Source organism: Sminthopsis crassicaudata, chromosome 5 (genome assembly GCF_048593235.1).
Source record: "Sminthopsis crassicaudata isolate SCR6 chromosome 5, ASM4859323v1, whole genome shotgun sequence".
Taxonomy (NCBI): Eukaryota; Metazoa; Chordata; class Mammalia; order Dasyuromorphia; family Dasyuridae; genus Sminthopsis; species Sminthopsis crassicaudata.
In genome coordinates, this window is record NC_133621.1 from 91,348,656 (window position 1) to 91,368,442 (window position 19,787).

The window sequence follows — 19,787 nt, forward strand, 5'->3', positions numbered from 1 at the left end:
GAAACTCAGAAAATATTATGGTGATAAGAGTGTCTCACCTTTTTTCCCCAGTTAGAATCCAACTAAAATACTTTGTTTTGATGGGAGATGTTATATGAAAGCACATCCTAGCAACAATAAGAGATGAGAAGAGGGCAGGGAGAGGATGGTTTTATTCACTGTAGAAGGGTGTAGGTCAAAAAGAGAAGCAATCTTTGAATTATCTAATACAAACATGACTGAGGTTTTTAATAACACCTTTACTTCAGAGCTTTAATTAAATCAGACAAAACTTTGGGAGGAGAGGAAGGCAGATAGTCTCACACACAGACATACAGACACATACCCATCTATCCAATGTATTTGTGCATGTTAAACAGTCTGGTGAAAATAAAGTTGAAGAACACTCTTAAAAGAAACAGTTAGACATGAATGTTTAGAAGGAGCAATTAGGGGAAGATGGAAGGCCAAGCATTATCTTGAAGAAGGTGAAGTTTGCAGATTTTTTCAATATACATTGACTTTTGAGTTTTACCAGAATCTAGAAAGAGGCAGCTGGGTGTCTGGAGTCAGGAAAACTTAGGAGCTCTTTTTTCTATCTTAGATCCTTTACTGATATGGTGAAGCAGAATAATGTTTTTAAAAGAATAAAATAAAATACAGGATCACAAAAGAAACAAATTACATTCAAATGCATTTATCAACATATATGTATATATGTATTTTAAAACACCTGTCTAAATTCATGGATCCCACTGTAAAAATACTTTGTTTGGACATTCATTCAGAAGTTTAAGGGACTTTACCCATCACCACATAGGACATGTCTTTATGAGTCCCAGGCCAGCCACCTATCCATTATCCATACTGGCTTTTTTAAGCTTATAGTTTTTAAGCATCAGATCTTACTTAACATCTTACCTCATATCACTAAATTACCTACTTTATATCATTAGAAATGTTGGATTACACAGAATTGACATCTAGAACCCTAGACTATAGCTAGAATTCTGTTTAAGTAACCTTATATTCAATCCGTGTTTTTAGCTGCCATGTCACTTTGATGACTTATTCAAGCCTATGCTGGGCACCCTACTAAAACTCTTGCATTGTGAGAAATTTTGTAGTCTTTTCTTGTTTATCATGTGTTTGTAGCTAGTAGTAGTCTTCTCTAGGACAGATACTTTAATTTTGGCTTATTTTTTATTTAAGCTTGGTGCTTGATCAGCTTTCATGAATTAAATATGTCAAGTGTTGTGTTTTCTTTTCCTGTTTGCTAGAACCTTATTTCCTTAGCCCTACCTACTCCTCACTTTCTTACCATTACCCTGGGACTAAGGCAGTTTCTGGCTAGTAGCTCACTATTTTAACAGAGAAAGGCAAGCTGTGTTCTGGAAAGAGGATACTATGAAACTAGGAGAATGGCATCTACTGCTAACTCAATCCCATTATTTTCTTTTTTAAAATATAATAATAGCTTTTTATTTTTTAAATACATGCAAAATTAGTTTTCAACATTCACTCTTGGAAAATCTTGTATTCCAAATTTTTCTCCCTCCCTCTCTACCTTCCCCCTTACCTAAACAAGTAATCCAATATAGATTAAACATGTTCAGTTCTTCTAAACATATTTCCACCTTTATCATGCTTCATAAGAAAAATCAGATCAAAGGTGGGGGGGAATGAGAAAGGACAAAACAAGCAAGTAAACCACCACAACAACAAAAAGTTAAAATACTATGTTGTGATCCTCATTCCATCTTTATAGTCCTCTCCTTGGATACAGATGAATCTCTCCATCACAGATCTATTGGAATTGGCCTGCATCACCTTATTGTTGAAAAGAGTGAAGTCCATCACAGTTGATCATAACATAATTTTGGTTTTGCTCTAGTCACTTTCCTTAGCAACAATTCATGTAAGTCTCTCCAAGCTTTTCTGAAATCAGCTTAATCATTGTTTCTTATAGAAAAATAATATTCCTTTATATTCATATACCATAATTCAGAGTTGTCTTAATTTGCATTTCTCCGATCAAAGGTGATTTAGAGCCTTTTATCATATGACTAGAAATGGCTTTAATTTCTTCCTCTGAAAATTGTCTGTTCATATGGTTTGACCATTTATCAATTAGGGGATGGCTTGTATTTTTATGAATTTGAGGCCTACATCAGAATCACTAGGTATAAAAATTTCCCCCATTTTTCTGATTCCCTTCGAATCTTGGCTACATTGGTTTTGTTTGTTATAAAACTTTTAAAATTCAATGTAATCAAAATTATCCATTTTGCATTTCATAATGTTCTCTAGTTCTTCTTTGGCCATATATTCTTTCTTTCTCCATAGATCTGAGAGGCAGATTATCCTTTCTTCTCCTAATTTGCTTATGGCATTACCTTTATATCTAAATCATGAACCTATTTCTTTATTATCTTGGAAGAGGGTGTTAGATGTTGGTCAATGCCTAATTTCTGCCATACTTTTTTTCAATTTTCCCCTTGATTTTTGTCAAATTTTTGAACAAAAAAAATTTGTTCTTATCTCAGAACCTAGATGTAAACACTTCTTCCATGTTCTTGCCTTTACTCCAATTTCTAACAGCCCCTGGTTGCCCCTCTTGCCCTATACTACCAATCTTTCCATGCCTTTGAATTCAGTCCCCTCATAGAAGAAGCATGAGGGATGGCTCTTTGAATTCAGGGAGTTTAAGATTAAGGACACTTGGGAAATTCCTCAAATTTATTTCAATGATTATCCCAGAAGGAAAATGCCTTTTCCATTCAATGTTGATATGATAATGTGTCATCTTTGCTAAGAAAAGAAAGGAGGAAAAACCAATAGGAGATTTAGGTGGTCAAAATTGGTCTATTAAAGAATACTTTTTTAGAACTGGCTATAGATAGAAAGACTATGCTGCAGTCAATTAATCCAATTAAATAAGAAGTCTTAAGTACTTACTAAATCTCTAACACTGTATTTAGTGTTGGTTGATTCAAATACAAAGAAAGAAGTTATTCTTTCTAGCAAGGAGCCAGCATTCTGTTGAAGAATTCTTATATTCTACTTAAGAAATTAATTTCCTGATTAAGGTGGTAGGTAGTATGGCAGTTTCTCCTAAAGTGAGGAGAAACTTTCCCCTTTTGTACAAGAAAATCCATTCCTAATGGGATATAATGATGGATATAATGAATGTGCTTCTCTTGTAAGATGCGGGCAGGAGAGAAAGTTATAGGATGGTGATTGATGGGACAAAAGATGCTATCTGCTGCTTGTTCTTCCAGATCTATATGCTAAGATCATTCAATACTGTCATAGGTGGAGAGAGATAAGCATTATAGGACTACAATGATCTTTAATCTATTTGAGGTCAGTTAAGAAAGATTTTTTTTTTTTTGATTTATGGTCCTAGGAGTCAAAGAGTTTAGGTTTAGGTGGATGCTCATCTATAAAATCCTAATTAAGAAGACAGAAGGAAACCTCAACCAGGACTCTTTACAATTCACAATGATAATGTGGAATTTGTGAATTTGAGGAAATTTTTTTGTTGTTGTTTGTTTGTTTTTTAATGGAATGAGATTTATTTGTGGTGCTCTTATTTCATTTGGTGGCAAATATACCTCTCAATAAGTAACAATGTGGTAACCTAAGTCTTTACATTAGGAAGGAGAAAAGGGAACAAGAAATTTATATTCTTTATGTCTTTCTAAAGCCCAATTGGGCTATACATAGGAGGATGATGTAATACTTTAAATATGCATCTAAAGCGGAGTTCCAAAAATGACTTAGTTTCCCTTTTTGGTTTATGAAAAGACCTTCTTTGATCTCCATTAGAGATGTCTAATTTGGACAGAATGATGAGGTGGAGATTTAAGGATGATGTTAGATGAAGACCAAGTTGTTATTTACTAATCAGTTTTTAGATCCCGGTCTTGGAATTTGTTGTTGCTTGTCCTTCTTTCTTTTTTTTTTTTCCTTTTCCATTTCTTTTTCTTTTTTACTTTTTGTTTTTTGCTAAGGCAATTGGGGTTAAGTGACTTGCTCAGGGTCAAGTAATTAAGTATTAAGTGTCAGGTATTAAGTATTAAGAGGCCAGATTTGAACTCAGATCCTCCTGACTTCTTGGCTGGGGCTCTGTCAACTATACCACCTAGCTACCCTTTGTCCTTCTTCTTGAAGAGGACCATGACATCAGGGAGATGATGCCATGACATGCAAGTAATTTGAATTGAAGTGAGGGAGGGCTATTCAATGTCACTTGCCTCACTTTCCCCTCTAGAACCATCTGGGTCCAGTGATTAAATATGGATCTGGAGTTGTGGAGAGGACTCTAGATACAATGGAAATCCATGGTCTTAAGGTCTTTAACAAGTGTCAGTTTGCCTCAGTGAATAAAGATAGGTAGTAACTGAGGCAAATAATCTCTTCTTTCTCCTGGTCAGAAAAAACTGATCAAGGGAAAGAACTAAAAGATTCCCAGATTTTAAAAAACTGGTTAACTAGGGAATTATAGAGAAACTAAGCAATATTGTTTGATTGTCTAAGCCAATATGGGCATTCAACTATGATACTAATTATACAAGACATGCTAGACTGGTTTTAGGGACAATAGTGTAATGCCAGAGAAACTGAGGCAAGATAGAGATTAGACAGTTTTCTAATATTTTATTTGAAAGGGAGAGATTTACTGGGACCAAATGGATCCATGATTTGGTCCTGGGCTGAATAAGACTATCATCTCCAAGAATCCGGCATCCAGCCAGCATCCAGCCACCAATCTGAGTTCTCAATGACATGTTTATACACAGTAAATAAACAAAGGCAGGAGTCCAAACTCTGGTGAGCAGGAATCATAAATCCAGTTCTGACAGTTTGAAGGGGGGGTAGGACCATAAATTCTAACAAGCTGGGAGTTAAGAAAGTGTCTGACTACAGACAGAAAGTCTGGAGTCCCCCTTTCTGAGTTTACACATTGACAATTTATAATCTTAGAGAAAATAGCCCTGAGTTATATCAGTCTTCATGAACCAGAGGAGGGTTTACAACTAAGGGGATTGAGGCAGAACAATTAAGGAAACTGAGGCAGAACAATTTATGGAAACTGAGGCAAAAACAATTTAGGGAAACTGAGGCAGAATAATTTAGGGAAATTGAGTCAGGACAATTAGGGCAACTGAGTCAGGACAATTATGGAAAGCTAATAGACAGTCCTTAAAAGAAACCCATGAATTATCTGTTAAATGATAAAAGAATGACCTAAACTTCTTCTCATAAAGGAGGAATCAGAAATTTATACAGGTGCTCAGGGTTTTTTTTGTTTTTTTTTTTCTGGTATTTTACCTGTGAGATGTTCAATTAGATTCTAAAGGGGATGGAAAATAAAGTTATTTATTTATGGTTTTTTTGTTAAATATTTACTCATTTTTGTCTGTTTTAATTCATTTTTTGAATTCCAAATACTCTCTATCCATCCCTTACTTCACTCATTGAAAAAACAAGCCATATGGTACCTATTTGTACATCTGAAGTCATGCAAATCGTATATCTGTATTAACCATGTTGCAACAACCAAAAATGCAAGACAAGTTGTGTATGTGTGTGTGTGTGTGTGTGTGTGTGTGTGTGTGTGTACATACATATACATCTATCTGCTCTCAGAATTCAGAATTAGAGCTTTTTTCCTTTGGGATTCTTTTTATGAAATAGTAATTCAGAGTCTTTAGGTAGAGAGGAATAAACTTTCACATCACACAAAGATCATAACATACAGGAAAAGGTCACAATTATTAAAATGGCTGCATAAAAATTGGTTATGTATAAATATGTATATGTGTGTTTTCCAACATGCAATGATGATTCATTCACTTTATGTCTCAGAGGAAAGGTGATATTTGCAGTTATATAAATGTAATAAATTCTCATCTTTTAATATCCCCCCAAATAAAAGTCACCTGGTGGAGATGGCCTCCCTTCTGCTAATAAAGATCTGTGCATTTTACTAGAACAACAGAGAGCTGGCCATATTCAAACTTCCCATATTGTTAGGACCTATTTCAGATTGTGCATGGACATAAACTTCAAGACCTCAGGATCACCTCCTTGTCATGCCAGGATTTCTGAGTAAGTTTTTATTAGAATCATCTACAAAACCAAGTCTTTCATTTTTCTTTCTCATTTGTTTCCTACAGACCCAAGGGAGCCAGAACTCCAAATTGTCCTTGTGGGGAAAACAGGGTCTGGGAAAAGTGCAACAGGAAACACCCTCCTAGGCAGAAAAGAGTTTGAGTCCAAGTGTTCAGGAGTGTCAGTCACCAAGGTCTGCAAGAAAGTCAGAACCACATGGAATGGGAGGGACATTTGTGTTATTGATAGTCCAGGCATTTTTGACACTGATACCAGGGAGGAAAAAAATCTGAATGAAATTGTTCGTTTCATGACACTGTCCTCTCCAGGACCACATACTCTATTCCTGGTGTTGCAAGTGGGCCGTTTCACCCAGGAGGAGAAGGCAGTCATTGAACGCCTTTACAAAATTCTAGGAGCTGAAGCAGTGAAGTTTTTGATCATTGTATTCACTGGAAAAGACAAACTAGAATAAAGCCTAGAGGATTACTTAGGAACCATTCATGACTCTTATTTCAAGGCGTTGTTGGAGAAGTGTGCCCATCGATGCTGTGCATTTGACAATAATGCTGGTGGAGCCCAGAGAGATGCCCAGATTTCAGAGCTGATGGCCATGGTTGGAAATATGATGCAAAATAATGGGGGCAGCAACTACACCAACAGTATATATGAATCTGTGGAAGCACTCCTGCAGAAAGATACAGAAGCTCTTCAACAATGCTACAAGGAGCAGTTTGAGAGGGAAAGAGAAGAAATGAGATGGAATTATGAAAATCAAATACGAGAGTTGAAGAAGCAAAAGCAAAAATGGGAAATAGAAAAGAAAATGGAAGAATTTGAAAAGAAAATGCAAAATCTTTTTTTTTTTTTTTTTTGAAAATAAACATTTTATTTAAAAGTAAATTTTTTTTTTAAATTTTTGTATTCATTTTTCCAAATTACCCCCCCTCCCTCCCCCCGATGACAGGCAATCCCATACATTTTACATGTGTTACAATATAGTCTAGGTACAATACATGTGTGTGAATATCATTTTCTTGTTGCACAATAAACATTAGAATCCGAAGGTACATGCAACCTGGGCAGACAGATATTAGTGCTAACAATTTACATTCACTTCCCAGTGTTTCTTCTCTGGGTGTAGCTACCTCTGTCCATCATTGATCAACTGGAAGTGAGTTGGATCTTCTTTATGTTGAAGATTTCCACTTCCATCAGAATACATCCTCATACAGTATTGTTGTTGAAGTGTACAGTGATCTTCTGGTTCTGCTCATTTCACTCAGCATCAGTTGATTTAAGTCTCTCCAGGCCTCTCTGTATTCCTCCTGCTGATCATTTCTTACCGAGCAATAATATTCCATAACCTTCATATATCACAATTTACCCAACCATTCTCCAACTGATGGACATCCATTCATCTTCCAGTTTCTAGCTACAACAAAAAGAGCTGCCACAAACATTTTGGCACATATATGACTCTTTCCGCTCTTTAGTATTTCTTTGGGATATAATCCCAGTAGTAGCGCTGCTGGGTCAAAGGGTATGTACAGTTTGATAACTTTTTGGGCATAATTCCAGATTGCTCTCCAGAATGGCTGGATTCTTTCGCAACTCCACCAGCAATGTATTAGTGTCCCAATTTCCCCACATCCCCTCCAACATTTATCATTATTTGTTCCTGTCATCTTAGCCAATCTGACAGGTGTGTAGTGGTATCTCAGAGTGGTCTTAATTTGCATTTCTCTGATCAGTAGTGATTTGGAACACTCTTTCATGTGAGTGGATATAGTTTCAATTTCTCCCTCTGAGAATTGTCTGTTCATATCCTTTGAAGAAAATGCAAAATCTTGAGGATGATATGAAACAAGAGTTTGAAGGGTTAAACTGGAGGTACCAGAAAAATTATCACTTTGCCCAAAATGAGACTGAGAATGATGCGACTATATATTTGGAAATTTTCAAGATTATTTTGTCCTGTGTGTTAAATTTTTCTCTAATTTTTTGTTAGAAAGTCTTTTGACTGTCAGAATTATTTCTGTCTAGTTTCTATTATATGTGCTGTCAGTTCAAAGTGAAATTAAGTATGGAAATCCTGTGGTTAAAAAATGATTTAGTCATCAGTTGAATCCAAGTCTCCTGATTACAAATTTAAGGTCATTTCTGGGCCATCACAGTTTTTTCCTTAAAAAAAATTCAGTATTAGATATAATATCCTAATTTCTTATGTTCATTTCTTAAGTTCTTATAGGGCACCTTGGCCCAACAACCAGAAGGCAAGAACACAAAACTCACGGACAATTAAGAAATATCTTTCTGAACTCCACTGTTTCCTTTTTTCCTCCTGGAAAGAATTTCTCCTTTTAATTGCTCATTACTCTTATCATACCCATTCTTTTTTAAAATTAATTTTATAATTATAACTTTTTTTTTGACAATACATATGCATACGTAATTTTTTTACAACATTTTCCCTTGCACTCACTTCTGTTCCAAATTTTCCCCTCCTTCCCTTCACCCCCTCCCCTAGATGGTAGGCAGTCCCATACATGTTAAATATGTTATAGTATATCCTAGATACAATATATGTGTGCAGAAACGAATTTCTTGTTGCACCGGAACAATTGGATTCAGAAGGTAAAAATAACCTGGGAAGAAAAACAAAAATGCAAACAGTTTACACTCATTTCCCAGTGTTTTTTCTCTGGGTGTAGCTGATTTTGTCTATCATTGATCAATGGGAACTGAATTAGATCTTCTCTTTGTTGAAGATATCCACTTCCATCAGAATTGATCATCATATATGTATTGTTGTTAAAGTGTATAATGATCTCCTGGTTCTGCTCATTTCACTCAGCATTAGTTCATGTAAGTCTCTCCAAGACTCTCTGTATCCATTCTGCTGGTCATTTCTTACAGAACAATAACATTCCATAACATTCATATACCACAATTTATGCAACCATTCTCCAATTGATGGGCATCCATTCAATTTCCATTTTCTAGCCACTACAAAAAGGGCTGCCACAAACATTTTGGCACATAGAGGTCCCTTTCCCTTCTTTAATATCTTTTTGGGATATAAACCCAGTAATAACACTGTTGCATCAAATGTATGCACAGTTTGATAACTTTTTGAGCATAATTCCAAATTGTCTCCAGAATGGTTGGATCCGTTCACAACTCTACCAACAATGTATCAATGTCCCAGTTATCCCTCATCCCCTCCAACATTTGCCATTATCTTTTCTTGTCACTTGGGATTATATTTTAACAAGTGTAAATACCTCTTTTGTGTGTGCTGAAATTTTAGGGAGGGAAGGAAAAACTAAGATTCCTAATTTGAGGAAATGCATTTATCTTGATACCTAAGGCAAATAAAATAGAGATGAACATTTTTATTTCACAATGAAAAATATTATATATCCTTGTAAATATCTTAAGTTCTCTTGGAGAAATTTCAATAAAATGATAAAAAAAAATTGTATAATTCTTGAGTCACTCAGGGGGTATATGGATCCTTCCAGAGTTAAGTGGCTAAGACAGCTAATGGTCTAGGCAGACCTTGGAGAGACTTACATCTGTCTGAGACAGATTTGCACAGTCTGATCTTTGATGGGGATAAAGATTAACTCTATAACTTCTAACCCCATCCTCCTCCCACCCCTGACCACGTTTGGACCAGTTTTCCATCGTCAACCAATAGAAACTATCCAGCAGCTGAAGAGTTAGTTCAAGAGAATTCCAACGGCATTTGAAGAAACAGAGACACAGCCTCCCCAGGAAGATATAGACTGAAGTCAGAAACTCAGAGCAAAAACAGCTTCAAGAAGGGGTGTTCTAACAAGATTAATAAGAGCAATCTATCAATTCATGATGGCTGTCAAGACATGTTGGAGAGGAGTAGATATTGTGAGGCCCATTGAGTAATTAATCCAACAGAGGTGCTGATTCCAGGGGAAAACTTTAGGAGGGCTCTATAAAGAAGGAAACAGGGATCTGGGGGGGTGCAGTGGACAGAGGATCCAGGAAAACTCATCATCTTAAATTCTAATCTGTCCACAGACATTTAATCTGTGTGATACTAGACAAATATGTTTTTTTTATTTTATTAAAGCTTTTTATTTACAAAGTATATGCATGGGTAATTTTTCCAACATTGACCCTTGCAAAACCTTTTGTTCCAAAATTTCCCCTCTTTCCTCCCATCCCTTCCCCTAGCTGGCAGGTAGTCCAATACATGTTAAATATGTTGAAATACATGTTAGCTTCAACATACGTATACATAGTTATAGTTATCTTGTTGTGCAAGAAAAATCAGATCAAGAAGAAAGAAAAAGAAAAACTGAGAAAGAAAACACAATGCAAGAAAATAACAACAAAGAGAGTGACAATGATATGTTGTGGTCCATACCCCGTTCCTATAGTTTTCACTCTGCATGTAGATGGCTCTCCATCACTGAACAAGTGGAACTGCTTTGAATCATCTCTATATTGAAGAAAGACACTTCCATCAGAATTGATCATTGTATAGTCTTATTGTTGCCGTATATAATAATCTCCTGGTTCTGTTCATTTCACTTAAAATCAATTCATGTGAGACTCTCTAAGCATCTCTAAAATCATCCTGCTGGTCATTTCTTACAGAACAATAGTATTTCGTAGCATTCATATACCACAATTTATTCAGCCATTCTCCAATTGATAGTCATCCACTTGATTCCAGTTTCTAGCCACTACAAAAATGGCTGCCACAAACATTTTTGCACATGTGAGTCCCTTTCCCTCTTTTCTATATCTCTTTGGGATATAGGCCCAGTAGAAACCCTGTTGGATCAAAGGGTATGAACAGTTTGATAACTTTTTGAGTATAGTTCCAAACTGCTCTCCAGAATGGTTGGATCTGTTCACATTTCCATCAAGAATGTATTATTTTAAAGGGAGGAGGTAGGAGGGAGGGATACTAAAGAGGGAGGGCTGTGTGACGCAAATGGGGCTCATAAGTTTAATGCTGGGGAAGGGGTTCGGGAGGGAGTAAGGGAAAAAAGCATAATCAGGGGATAATATGATGGCAGGATATACAGAATTAGTAATTTTAACTGTAAATGGGAATGGGATGAACTCTCCCATTAAGCGGAGATGGATAGCAGACTGGATCAAAAGTCAGAACTCTACAATATTTTGTTTACAGGAAACACATTTAAAGCAGGGAGATACATACAGAGTAAAGGTAAAAGGCTAGAGCAGAATCTATTATGCTTCAAGGGAAGTAAAAAAAAGCAGGGATAGCCATCCTTATCTCAGATCAAGCAAAAGCAAAAATTGATCTAATCAAAAGAGATAAGGAAGGAAACTGTATCTTGCTAAAGGGTAGCACAGACAATGAAGCGATTTCAATACTAAATATATATGCACCAAGTGGTATAGCATCTAACTTCCTAAAGGAGACGTTAAGAGAGTTGCAAGAAGAAATAGACAACAAAACTACAATAGTAGGAGATCTCAACCTTGCATTCTCAGAATAAGATAAATCAAACCACAAAACAAATAAGAAAGAAATTAAAGAAGTAAATCGAATATTAGGAAAATTAAGTATGATAGATCTTTGAAGAAAACTGAATGGTGATAGAAAGGAGTATACTTTCTTCTCAGCAATTCATGGAACCTATAAAAAAATTGACCACATATTAGGACATAAAGATCTCAAAATTAAATGCAGGAAGGCAGAAATAGTAAAAGCTTTCTTTTCAGATCATGATGTAATAAAAACTACATTCAACAAAAAGTTAGGGGTAAGTAGGTCAAAAAGTAATTGGAAACTAAATTATCTCATCTTAAAGAATGATTGGGTGAAACAGAAAATTATAGACACAATTAATAATTTCACTCAAGATAATGACAATGATGAGACATCATACCAAAATTTGTGGGATGTGGCTAAAGCAGTAATATGGAGAAATTTTATATCTTTGGAGGCTTAATTGAATAAAATAGAGAAAGAGATCAATGAATTGGGCTTGTAACTTAAAAAGCTAGAAAAAGACCAAATTAAAACCCCCTAATTAAATGCTAAACTTGAAATTCTAAAATTAAAAGGAGAAATTAATAATATTGAAAGTAAAAATACTATTGAACTAATAAATAAAACTAAGAGTTGGTTTTATGAAAAAAACAAACAAACAATAAAATAGATAAACCTTTGGTAAATCTGATTAGAAAAAGGAGAGAGGAAAATTAAATTGTTAGTCTTCCCCTCCCCCCCCCAGGCTGGGGTTAAGTGACTTGCCCAGGGTCACACAGCTAGGAAGTGTTAAGTGTCTGAGACCAAATTTGAACTCGGGTTCTCCTGAATTCAAGGCTGTTGCTCTATCCACCTCGCCACCTAGCTGCCCCAAATTGTTAGTCTTAAAAATGAAAACAGAGAACTGTCCATCAATAAGGAGGAAATTAGAGAAATAATGAGTTACTTTGCCCAACTTTATGCCAATAAATTTGATAACCTAAGTGAAATGGAGGACAACCTCCAAAAATATAGGCTTTCCAGTTTAACAGAGGAGGGAATAAATTGCTTAAATAGTCCCATTTCAGAAAAAGAAGTAGAGCAAGCTATTAATCACCTCCCTAAGAAAAAATCTCCAGGACCAGATGGATTCATAGGTGATTTTTACCAAACATTCAAAGAACAATTAGCTCCAATGTTATATAAACTATTTGAAAAAATATGGAATGAAGGAGTCCTACCAAATTTCTTTTATGACATAGACATGATACTGATACCCAAACCAGGTAGATTGAGAACAGAGAAAGAAAACTATAGACCAATCTCCCTAATGAATATTGATGCTAAAATCTTAAATAAGATATTAGCAAAAAGACTACAGAAAATCATCCTCAGGATAATACATCATGATGAAGTAGGATTTATACCAGAAATGCAGGGCTAGTTCAATATTAGGAAAACTATCAGTATAATTGACCATACTAATAACCAAATTAACAAAAATCATATGATCATCTCAATAGATGCAGAAAAAGCATTTGATAAAATCCAACATCCATTTCTATTAAAAACACTTGAGAGTATAGAAATAAATGGACTTTTCCTTAAAATAATCAGTAGCATCTATTTAAAACCACCAATAAGCATCATATGTAATGGGGAAAGACTGCAACCATTCCCATTAAGATCAGGAGTGAAACAAGGTTGTCCACTATCACCATTACTATTCAATATTGTATTAGAAATGCTAGCTTTGGCAATAAGAGTGGAGAAAGATATTAAGGAATTAGAGTGGATAATGAGGAAACAAAATTATCACTCTTTGTTGATGATATGATGGTATATTTACAGAACCCCAGAGATTCTACTAAAAAGCTACTAGAAATAATGCACACCTTTAGCAAAGTTGCAGGATACAAAATAGACCCACATAAATCATCAGCATTCTTATATGTCACTAACAAAATCCAACAATTAGAGTTATAGAGAGAAATTCCATTTAAAGTAACTACCAATAGTATAAAATGTTTAGGAATCTATCTGCCAAGGGAAAATCAGAAACTATATGAGCAAAACTACAAAACACTTTCCACACAAATTAAGTCTGATCTAACCAATTGGGAAAATATTAAATGCTCTTGGATAGGGCAAGCAAATATAATAAAGATAACAATATTACCTAAAGTAATCTATTTATTTAGCGCTATACCAATCAGACTCCCAAAAATATTTTGTTGACCTAGAAAAATAATAACAAAGTTCATATGGAAAAACAAAAGGTCAAGAATTTCAAGGGAATTAATGAAAAAAAATCAAATGAAGATGGCCTAGCTGTACCAGATGTAAAAATTATATTACAAAGCAGCAGTTACCAAAACTATTTGGTATTGGCTAAGAAATAGACTAGTTGATCAATGGAATAAGTTAGGTCCAAAGGACAAAATAATCAATAACTCTAATTACCTAGTGTTTGACAAACCCAAGGACCCCAGCCTTTGGGATAAGAACTCAGTGTTTGACAAAAATTGCTGGGAAAATTGGAAATTAATATGGCAGAAACTAGGCACTGACCCACACTTAACACCATACACCAAAGTCAGGTCAAAATGGGTTCATGACCTAAGAATAAAGAATGAGATTATAAATAAATTAGAGGAACATAGGATAGTTTACCTCTCAGACCTGTGGAAGAGGAATGAATGTATGTCCAAAGAAAAACTAGAGATCATTATTGGTCACAAAGTAGAAAACTTTGATTATATCAAATTGAAAAGTTTTTATATAAACAAAACTAATGCAGATAACATTAGAAGGGAAACAATAAACTGGGAAAACATTTTTACAGTCAAAGGTTCAGATAAAGGCCTCATTTCCAAAATATATAGAGAATTGACACTAATATATAAGAAATCAAGCCAATATCCAATTAATAAATGGTCAAAGGATATGAACAGACAATTCTCAGATAAAGAAATTGAAACTATTTCTAGTCATATGAAAAGATGCTCCAAATCATTATTAATCAGAGAAATGCAAATTAAGACAATTCTGAGATACCACTACACACCTGTCAGATTGGCTAGAATGACAGGGAAAGGTAATGCAAAATGTTGGAGGGGATGTGGGAAAATAGGCACACTGATACATTATTGGTGGAACTGTGAATATATCCAGCCATTCTGGAGAGCAATTTGGAACTATGCTCAAAAAGTTATCAAACTATGCATACCCTTTGACCCAGCAGTGCTGCTACTGGGTTTGTATCCCAAAGAGATCTTAAAGAAGGGAAAGGGACCTGTATGTACAAGAATGTTTGTGGCAGCCCTCTTTGTAGTGGCCAGAAACTGGAAAACTACACGGATCCTCATCAATTGGAGATTGGCTGAATAAATTATGGTATATGAATATTATGGAATATTATTGTTCTGTAAGAAATGACCAACAGGATGATTTCAGAAAGGCCTAGAGAGATTTACAGGAACTGATGCTGAGTGAAATGAGCCGGACCAGAAATCAACAACAATACTATATGATGATCAATTCTGATGGATGTGGCCATCTTCAACAATGAGATGAACCAAATCAGTTCCAAGAGAGCAGTAATGAACTGAACCATCTACACCCAGCAAAACTCTGGGAGTTGACGATGAACCACTACATAGAATTTTCAATCCCTCTAATTTTGTCCGCCTGCATTTTGGATTTCTTTCACAGGCTAATTGTACACTATTTCAAAGTCCGATTCTTTTTGTATAGCAAAACAACTGTTTGGTCATATATACATATATTGTATTTAATTTATTCTCTAACATAGTTAACATGTATTGGTCAACCTGCCATCTGGGGCGGGGGGGGGGGGGGGAGGAGGGGAAAAATTAGAACAAAAGGTTTGGCAATTGTCAATGTTGTAAAATTACCCATACATATAAAATTACCCTTACATATATCTGGTAAATAAAAACTATTAAAAAAAAAGACTGTATTATTGAACCAGTTTCCCCATATCCCCTCCAATATTCGTCATTATCTTTTCCTGTCATCTTGGCCAATCTGACAGGTGTGTAGTGGTATCTTAGAGTTGCTAGACAAATGCCTTAATCCTAGTTACCTGAAGATCCTTAATGGTAAACTGAATTATAGAAGAAAATGGAAATCCACTCCAGTATATTTGCCAAGAAAATCCAAAATGGATTCATGAAGAGTCAACATCATTAAAAAACACAAAAAAAGAGAAGGGCCTCCAACTAGGAGTTACCCTGTGCAAGCTTGTTCTAATTTCAATTTCCAATACCACTAACTCAATAATTCTTGGCTGACCATTCAAAATTTCTTGCTCTCTAGATGTCCCATCATGTCAACAATGCCATATGTTTGTACCTGTGTAGAAGGCTTTGGTGAGGAGCTACCCCATGGTCTCTGGAACACTGAGGAAAGCACACTATTACCTGAACCCAGGAATAGTATTGCCACTATTTTAGCTAAAAAAGACTTTATTTCAAATGAATCTACTTTGCCCTAAGTTTAATAAAAACTTTCCTCTCTCACATAGCATTAAAAATCAAAAGATTTCCTAACATATGTAGGCTTTGATCCTTCAAACTTTTCTTAGAAGCAGCTGGCTAAATTATCCATAGGAAAAGGAACTCTAACATTTAAGAGGCACATAAATCAGTTTCCAGGATTGTAAAGATCCTTATTAGGAAGCAGACTTAGAAACATCTTTTAGAGTGTGGAATAAGAGAGAGCTAAAGTAGGTCAGCTAGGCATCATATCATATCAATCCAAAAATTGTCCATCTGTCTAGGGGAAAAAGCGTTTAAGGAGACCAGATCCAAGGAGCTCCTACAATGGAGAGCTCATTCCCTACGTAGGGCAGTGCTGATCTATCAAAGATACAGTTTCTCAAAGTTGGGATACATACTGCTGACAGTTATTGAGATGATGTTGGAAAAGATACTTTAGAAGAATATTCCAGTATTCAGCTGCCCAGGGGTAAGACAGTAGAGGCCAGGGAATACGGTGAGAGTGGGTCCTATTTCCAGCCTGCTTTGCAATCAAATATGTGGCTTGCTCAGAAGCAATGGTACAGCAGGACCCATAAGGTAGAAGACCACATTGTCAGGGCAGTGATGGGGCTTCCCTCAGTGAGTTTATCATGACTTCTCCAAATCATAACCTGAACAAGACTCACCTGCTGCTAGGGCAAATCTCTTCCTCTGAGAAAGGGGAAGAAAGTCCGAGGAAGATGGACAATCAGTCACTTGGAATCATGTCACATTGATTTATCAAAGGTAGCTATCCCAGTTTAGGTGATTTGGGTATAAAGACTCTTGGGGCAACCATAGAACAAGTGGATCCTGCAGGGAATCCTGGCTATCAGCCTAGAAAACTCATCTCAAAATTCCTTGGCTCAAGATGCTAGATGCAGAGATTGGGATTGTCTGTAACAATACAGCATTTCTGGTATGTGGGCATTTGGCTTCTGCTGATAATCAACTATTCCAAAACTATTTGTAATAGCCAAGGAGCACCTGGTTAGCCAGTTCTGTGATGCTCTCTGCCAGCTGCCCATAGCCTGGGGTCTTGATGCCTCAGGCCCTAAGTCAAGGTCAGGGTCCAAGGCTAATTCCTCCAAAGAAGGCCTCCTTGTCCCCTTACACTGAACCCAACTCAGTCTTTGTTTCTCCCCCTCATAGTAGAAGCTGCCTGAAGGTACAATGGCTAGAGACATGAGCTTAAAATCATGAAGACTGATACTCCCTAGTTTTGTGTGACTCCAAGCAAGTCATTCTCTGTTGACCTTTAGTTTCCTCATATATCAAATTGGTATAATAAGAGTCCCTGCCTCCCAGGGGTGTTTTGAGGACCAAATGAAGTAATATTTGTAAAGTATTTTTCAAATATTACAGTGGTACATAAACCCTTATTCCCCCAAGGAATTTAGTCCTTCCGATAATTCTCTAGCTCTGCCTCTGTCCCCTGCACTGATTTGTTCCTAATATTCTCTCTGTGTTAAGCATCTCACTCCATGGCGTCTGATTCCTTTGGGGCCTCCATACCAGAATGGTGTTTTTCTGTCCCAGAACAATTATTACCTTTCAGAATAGTTGTTAGGTAACAATTTGGAGAACTTGGTCACAGAGGAATGGGGCATTGATGTTGGAGCCTACTAGAAAGTGATAACTGACCTAGACCTCAATTTGGTTTTTTTGGGAAATGCAAGGAAAGTACTTCCAACCAGCATGAAGAGCACCATGGAGATCCCAGCTCTTGGTCAACCTTTACATCTGGGTACACTGTATGACTGTTCCTCAGATACCTTCATCCCTGTTAATTACTGTCTTGAATGCAAAGTCTTGCTCCAGATATCAGGAGAGGGCACAGTTAGAAACAATTCTTTCTAGGTGATTAGAGTTTCTCATCTTTTTTGCCATGGTTAGAACCCACCTAGATCAGTTTTGATGAGGTGCCAGGTTAAAGCAAATCCAAGCTAGTATTGATGAAGGATAGCTTTAGAAGGAAGAGAAAGGAGGGGCTTATTCAGCCTTGACAAGTGGAGGTCAAAAAGAGAAACAATCTTTGAAAGGCCTAAGAAAAGAAAGACTGAGCTTTTAAAAAATACCTTTAGCCAGGATGGGGGTGGAGGGAAACAGGGTGAGGGGGAAAGGGAACCAGAACCTTAATTAAATCAGAGATTGTGTTGGGAGGAAGGGAAGGCAGATGGTATGTCTCTCTCTCTCTCTATATATATATCATTCTGTTTTACTCTCTTATTCTCTGGCTCTTTCTCTACTTCTCTCAAACACACCACACCACACACACACACACACACACACACACACACACACACACACACACACATCCAAGATGATTTGTGTTTTAATCAGTCTAGTTAAAGTTGAAAGGCAACCTTGAAGGGAAAAGAAGGACATCATAGATCAGAATGAGAGAATAGGTGGAAAGTAAAGACAGGCAAACAAACCCACCATGTTTGGTCAAAAACGGGAGGATTGCAGGTTGTTGAGATGTTCATTGGCTTTTGATTTTTAGCACAATCTAGAAGGAGGAAGTTGCTGCCTCCAGTGATAGAATGCTGCATCTGGAATCTGGAAGATCTAATTTCAAATTTAGCCTCAGACACTTTCTAGCTGTGTAAACCTAAGCAAGACACTTTACCCCTCTCTGCCTTAGTTTTCTCATCTACAAAAATGGGCATGATAATACTAGCACTGGCCTAATAGGATTTTTCTGTGGATCAAATGAAATAATATTTTCAAAAGTACTTTGAAAATATTTGTTTATTATTTTTAATTCATTTATTTCCAATCACATGTAAAGACAATAATTTTTAAAAGAAAAATTTAATATTCATTTATTAAAATTCTGCATCCCAAAGTCCCTTTCTCTATCCTCTCCATCATCATCAAAATAGCAAGAAATTTTATATAGGTTATGTACATGTGATTATGGAAAATAAATTTAGTCATGTCATGTCATGCTAAACTCCCAGAATGCACCCAAAAAAGTAAAAAAAATCCTTGCATTCATACTCCATCACTTCCTTTTCTGAAGGTAGATAGCGTTTTGCTCCCAAAATCCTTGGTACTGCTAAAAATAATTGCCATTCATAGGTGATCATTGTACAAAAATTCTGTTATTGTATACAATGTTTTAGTTAGTCTCACTTAACTTTGTATCAGTTCACATAAGTATTTTTAGGTTTTTCTGAAAACATTTTGCTCATCATTTCTTATAACAAAAGAGTATTCCATCACAATTGTATACTGCAACTTGCTCAATTGTTCTCTAGTTCTCAGCAAATATTGTAGTGCTATACAAATACTAGAGAGTACTATTACTGAAAAGGCCCCCAAAAGGGCTTGTTTAAATTTTTGCTTGGGCAACTGATTAAAGGAGAGGATGTTGTTGCCCACTCAGCCAGGTGTAGGAAATTTGGGTTGTACTGAATGTTTAAAGATCTGGAGACCCTGCTTGTAAGTTCCAACCAATGATTGAAGGGTTACCTCCCTTGAAAGATGACAACCCTTGTCTTATAAATATTATGCAAGATACTCAGAGAGGGTTCCTTGATGATGCTTGGCTACTTTTAAGAAAATAAAACCTCTTCCTCAGAGAAATGATCTGGGTCTTCTGGTAATTCTTAGATATGGAACCTGTTCTCCCACTG

At 36.1% G+C, this 19,787-nt stretch overlaps 1 protein-coding gene across 1 annotated transcript; it reads left to right on the top strand.

The window, feature by feature from the left end:
- The first annotated feature begins 5,532 nt into the window (after positions 1-5,532).
- Positions 5,533-6,976, top strand: LOC141543866 (GTPase IMAP family member 4-like). The gene is given in 2 exon segments (XM_074269540.1): positions 5,533-5,566; positions 6,165-6,976. Coding segments are annotated over 2 exon segments (846 nt in total).
- The last annotated feature ends 12,811 nt before the right edge of the window (positions 6,977-19,787 follow it).